The 6,184-nt window shown below is 38.0% G+C and overlaps 1 protein-coding gene across 4 annotated transcripts in view; it reads right to left on the bottom strand.

Moving 5' to 3' along the window:
• Window positions 1-924: 924 nt before the first annotated feature.
• Window positions 925-6,184, bottom strand: part of LOC129720695 (nephrin) — a 526,130-nt gene continuing 520,870 nt past the window's right edge. For all 4 annotated transcript variants that reach the window (XM_055672270.1, XM_055672267.1, XM_055672269.1 and 1 more), the window contains one exon: window positions 925-5,149. In XM_055672270.1, the coding sequence (XP_055528245.1) occupies window positions 4,610-5,149 (540 nt within the window). In that variant the 3' untranslated portion in view covers window positions 925-4,609. The remainder of the gene's footprint in view (window positions 5,150-6,184) is intronic.

The raw sequence follows: 6,184 nt of genomic DNA, 5'->3' as shown, positions 1-6,184 counted from the left end.
GAAAGTGAAAAGAAGCATCCATAAACGTTATTTTTTTACAATCCTTTCAGAGTTCTCCCTTTCCGCTTTTTGTATGGAAGTGAACTGTCAAAACACCTCATTATATTTCATGCGATGAAAGCAAGACAACAAAATCAGTTTATCAGTTAACGAAGATTGTCAAGGCATCGGTCAGTGTGAGCGAAAAAGTGTTTCGGTGAGGTTCATTTCGGTTGAGTGGACTGTTTGTTTTTCTTTTTCGCTTTGAAGTGAAGATCATTTGGTAAGATTTGTCGTCAAGGTTTATTCCGTAACCGTGAACGATGCGCGCGAACTATTTCAGCCGAGTATGACAGCACGTTACTAGGACGAAAATCAGTATATCTGAAAGAGTGTTGCGGTCATTGGAAGTGAAAATTGAAAATGAATGGCTGTAATTTGCTGGGGAAAATGACTTTTATCAGCACTGTCACGGAATTTAGCACACACCCAAACTACGTGTTCGATGTCATGATACCCCGATCCACAAACGCAATGATTACTGTCCGTGAGCCCAACACGCAGTAGATGTGCGTCTAACCCGTAGTGGTTGGACATAAGCGCTAATAGTTATCTCCTACTAGATTTCATTCTTATTCCAATGTGCACTGCAGTTAATACACCAAGTCAATGTAAAACAATTGAAGAAAGGTGTTTCTTAACATTTGGATGTTAATTCAATATTTTACTACTCCAGTGGAAAGCAGATGGTAACCTATAAATAGCTCTTCAAGATTAACCCCATCCACCCCATTTGTTGAGAAGGTCAGAAGCTGCACCCGCCGTAAATGCAACACGCAACAGGTTTCCTACGGACATGCGCTGCAGTGCATTCGTCGTCGGTAGTGCAGCATGGGTGTTTGATCGTGATATCTTGTTTGCGTGAAAGGTTAAACTCTTTCGATATAATTTGTAATGAAAAATAATTAAATTTATTAAAAATTATTTAATGTGTATATATTTGACAGAAAATTTGTTTTTTTTTTTATCGTCTTCCTCGTCTTCGACATTCTTTGCTTCGCTAGCAGTTGCATTTTCGTTCTTTTTTTTATCAGATTTTCTTTTTTGTTACCATGTTTCTTCAATCTCTCGGCTGTTCGTCGGAGCCTTCCTAACTGCTTTATTTTACAAGTTTTTTTTTGTGTTTACTTTGTTTAGAAATTGATTTCGTTTGTTTTTTCTCTCGGTTCTGTTCTGTACAATGGTTTCAGTTGCCTTCTTTTGCGGATAATTCTTTACGTTTTTTTTTGTTTTCATCAGTATGCGTGAGCCCGTTGGATGAAATAAACGTTAATCGACTGGGTTGATTTTGTTTTTTTTTCTTTTCCGAAGCCGGCGGCACACGAAACGGCAAAGATGTCCTAAACTAGGAGGCTACTGGTTCAGTTGCAGTAATTTTTTATCGTTCGTTTTTTTTTGTTGTTGTCGTAACAATTTAAAGCTGAATGTGATGGGAGTGCTCTGTTCGTCTTGTCTAATTTGGCTCAGCGTTTCCGTTGTTTGATTGTAAATTGTTTTGTTTTCACTCTGAGCGGATTATTGGATTTTTTTTTGTTTTCTTTGACTATCTAAGAGGATTGGATGATTTTGTTCGTATTTCGTTTCCGTTACTATAATACAAGGGTTTTTGAGTTGTTTTTTTTTCACTCGGGGGCTACTTGAGGATTTTATTCCATGTAACAACAAAGAGAAGGTATGTAGGGCGTGTTCTCAGGAGCTATGGACTCGTAATTGTGTGGATTATGAGATCATTTTGAACAAAATTTAACTGGAGAATATCAAGGAAAAATAAATTATTCGTTTCGTTTTCTTTCCCTTTGTGTCGCAAAGTTAAATGGGGTTGCTTAAATTAAAATTAGCGAACTGGTCACTTATCTTTACGAGTATTTTAGTACGGTTAAGCTCTCGGTTTGTGTCAGCAACTTAAATAAACAGAAGAATTACGTTGGTATCGCTTATCGTGTATTGACTAAATGTAAATTTCTAAATAAACTTATCTAAGAGAGTTTGATTCGGCTGCTTGTTTTTTCTTCCACACACAAATCATAAAATTGACAACATTATGTAATGTTTTCTCTTTGGCAAACAATTTGATGGAGCGGCTTTTGCATTTGCGTACAGTTTTCCTTAAAGCAACTTGGTGTAGGCTGTATATTTACAAACAATAACGTCCTTATTGGCAAAACAAAAAAAAAAAAAAAGAAACTGAAAACTAAAAAAAAATGCTGATAATTGTACGATTATTGCCTGACTGTTGCAAACATTTTGATTCCGGATCAGACCTGTTTCGCGCGACTGCAAATTTGAGGTATCTTCTTTCGAGTGTATATTCAGTTTCGCATTGTCCAAACTCAAGATTGAATCGTGATGATTTCGCTCGAAAATCCAGCACAGAACCTGTCAGGTATTCAGTGGTGTTGCCCCGTTAATACTGGAATCGAACTCGGAATTTGCTCGTATCTTTCCACACAGTTCTGCCCTCGTTAGTTGATTATTGTCTAAGAAGTTAATAAATTTGCTAATCATAGTGCACTGCTTTTATGGGAAAGAGAGTTCTTATATATGAGACTCAACTGAAGTTTTTAGATATTTTTTTTTGCGTTTTTCATCGAAAGGGGAACAGTTTATGGTTGCAAGCTTGCGAATTCATACTGATGACGAACTGCTAGGTTTTAGTGTATTATTCCATGAATTTATCCCTGATTTTAGCATTTTAATTTTCCGCCTTCTGCTTTCACCCAGCTTCGTTTGAGTTTGGATTAGGTTGAAAGTTTAAATTAAACCTGCACTGCCACCTTCCAGTACATTACATGTATATAAATTTTGCTCTCCGTTTCAGCTTAAAAAACTTTTTGAAAGTAATTTTTATTATATTTATAGAGTCAATAATATAATACAAGAGATATTTACAGTTCTTATCCTCTCATATGAGCGAGTTGACTCAACATTCCAGTGTTTGCTGTTACTGTCTAACGTTTGTTTTTAAGATTTAAAAAATCAATTATCATACCTTCAATAACTTTATCTATAAATAAAAGACTTTACTCTCGGCTATTCGGCCTCCGGCCGGTGCTCTTCTTTCACCTGTTTTGCTTTCTCCTAATTTTTTTTTCATAATCCATCTTGCTTGGCGGAGTTTATTCACAAGCTTCGTTTTTAATGTAATTTTTTTTTATCAATTTTGTTTTTCGTCATATTTTACCCAGAATTTTACTTAAATGCTTGATTTAAACTCCTGTTTTAAACTTAATAATTGGCATAATGTGAGTTTTGTTTTGCCGTCGCTCTGTTCGCTGCTTACTCTTTTTTTAGCTCCCTCTGCAGCAACCTCTCGTGGACTTAAATCACAACGATATATACTTTGTTTGTGTGTATTTTCTTGCTATGTTTTATAAAGTTTTTCTCTGCATTCTCTCCAACAAACAGACAGCGACGTTTAGACACTTAAAATCGTTTTACGTTTCACTCTTTGTTGTTTCGGGCTTTGTTGGCTGACTGGTGACAGAGACATGACATGTACTGGGTTCTGCAGGGTTTGCCACCTGTTTCTTGTTGGCTTTTGTAACACCGAAAATTGAGCTTAGACGTCTGTTTATTTCGAACCGTTTTGTTTACTTTCTCTTAGTTATGATTTTTTTTTTGCTGATTAGTTCTAATTTGATTTTTGTTTTTACCTTTTTTTATAATTCAAATTTGATAAATTTCAATCTCTTACTCTCTTTTTATATTTCTGAATTAAATTGCGAACTTCGTATTCTCTCTGCTTTAATTTAGATATTTTTTGATCGATAACTAGATTTGCTTTAACTACATTTCGGCTCCTTGCGTTTGACCATCGTTCTCGTTCTCGCCACTTTCGTGAAGTTTCTTACGTTAAAATCAACTGTCTGGGGCAAGTGAGTCCCAAAGTGGGACAGAAAAGGTTGCTTCAATCACATTTAATCCGGGTTCCGAGGTTAATTCCACAGCATGTCGTATCAACTTTCTGCCTGATCAACCTCGAAGAACTCGTCATATGTTCAACAGAAATGGCTTACGTATATGAAGATCTAACTGCCTTGGGTAAACTTAAAAACGAATCACTTGCAACTGAGCAGACTTCAGTTTCAATCACCCGTTCATTCACACACCTTAGCTGGAGACTCTCCAATCAAGATCGGACGCCTGAGCGCTGTGGACTAGATCCGCCACGCAAAAAATACTCCACTGTTTCTACACCTCTTAGCGTAAAAGATCACCAAACACACGCACAAGCATGCACACATCATGTTTAAAACTCAACAATTTAATTGTTAATAATATAATTACTTTAAGGTTAAAAAGATTGTTTTAATAGAATTATCTTTGTCTTAATTCTCTTTGTGTTTCTGTTCACGACCGTCCTCCCGGGACGGGAGGAAAGTTTCTTCCCTTCTCTACTCTCACCATTAGTCTGTTGCTTGTTCTTATCGAATCGTAATCCATTAAACTTTGCTCATTCCGTCTGATAGCTGTTTCCTAGCTTTCTTCTTCCTCTGGCTCTTCCTACAGCCGCGTTGCACATTCGCGCCTAGGCTACTGAACTAGTAATTATTATTATCTTAAGAATTGCCTACACTAGGTGTCCGTCGGCGTCCGTGTAGCCGAGCGACGCGTTGAAGGAGCTTAGATTCGTACTGCTCGGATCGTACGTTCCGATGAGCAAATTGTTACCTAAACTACTGCCCCCGGGCACCAGGGAGCCGCTGGCGCTAACTGCCACCAGACCGGGGCCCATCGGCACCGGTGAAGGGTTCTGAACGCCCAACATCTGCAGCCCACCGCCGATGCTGTTCAGATGGTTCAGACCGGTTTGCTGCTGCTGTTGTTGCTGCTGCTGTTGTTGTTGCTGCTGTTGGTTGCGTTTGTTTGGATCCTTCAGAATACCTTGAGGCTGTTTGGGTGTGGACTGTGACACTTGGGAGATGTTCATCAGCCCTCCGGATGAGGCGGAACTATCGTGCAGTGATTTGACCGTGTGCTGAGTGTGATGGGTTACGTCCGGAGGCGGGACCATCGCTCGGGTGCCCCTCCGCAGGGTACCGTTGGTGTTGGCTGGCAGGGCTGGTATCACCGGCAGTGGTGGGGTGGAGAATTCCATCGGGGGGTAGTCCTGGAAGGGAAAGAAAAAATGATATATTGGCATATTCCTCATTCTTTACATTAACGCTAGTTTAAATCAATATTTAGTGTTGTGATTTTAGTTTTCTAAAGTTCAATTGTTTCAGGATATTTTTGACGTATTGTTAGCAAGCTTGTTTCGGCTGGTTGTGAGGTAGTCGTGTTCGAAGTGAAAGGTAACTTACAGATTGAAGTCTGAAGTCCTGGTAGTAACTTTCGGGACTTCAGACTTTGTGTGTGGGGAAACTTTTGGATCGTTTGCACCTTGAAGTGCAGTGAAATGATGTATTTATCACGATACTTTTTGGATTGGAGTTGAACTGAAAAATAGGGGTTGCGTCTGAGACACGACCGCATTACTTCAGAATATTTAATTGGATATTCTGTAAACCGTACAGTACAAAACTTTATTGCCATTTTCATGTCGAATAAATAGATTTATCCGGAAATGGTTATGTTATGGGAAATTGTTTTTTTTTGGGATATTCTCGTCGAAAAAACTCTGGGATGCACTACTAACAGGTGACAACTAAAATGTTGGAATTTTTTTCTATTGCTGTCAAAAAAAGGTAAATATACCTTAAGAAAAACTGATTTATTTCTCATAATAACACATTCATTATACAAGGTTTCGCCCTAGAGCTCAAACTGGAAAAATAATAAAAAATTATAGCTTTTTACCAATTCCTGTGAATTTTGGTGCCTCTAGTAAACATAACTTTTTCAAAGACTTAAGTGAGTTTTCCTGTAAGTCAACGTAGAAGCGATTTTGACACACTTTTGTATACACTAGCGGCTCCAAAAATCACAGGAATGGTTGGAAAGCTATGAACTTTTTGGGGCAACTATTTTAAACTTTAAGGCGATAACATGTTGCCTTTTGTCGAATAGTGTTACCAACAAAAAATTATGAACATTTGAGAAAGGTCCGTAACCGGCCTTCAAAATGTTCTAAGATTTTATTTTTTCAACTAAGCTTTCCTCACGACTGTATAAAATTTATTGTTTGGACAATCACAGGAAAAGT

The sequence above is a fragment of the Wyeomyia smithii genome, chromosome 2 (genome assembly GCF_029784165.1).
Source record: "Wyeomyia smithii strain HCP4-BCI-WySm-NY-G18 chromosome 2, ASM2978416v1, whole genome shotgun sequence".
Lineage (NCBI taxonomy): Eukaryota > Metazoa > Arthropoda > Insecta > Diptera > Culicidae > Wyeomyia > Wyeomyia smithii.
The sequence above is the reverse complement of the archived record's forward strand: the minus strand, read 5'-3'. Positions and strand labels throughout refer to the sequence as shown.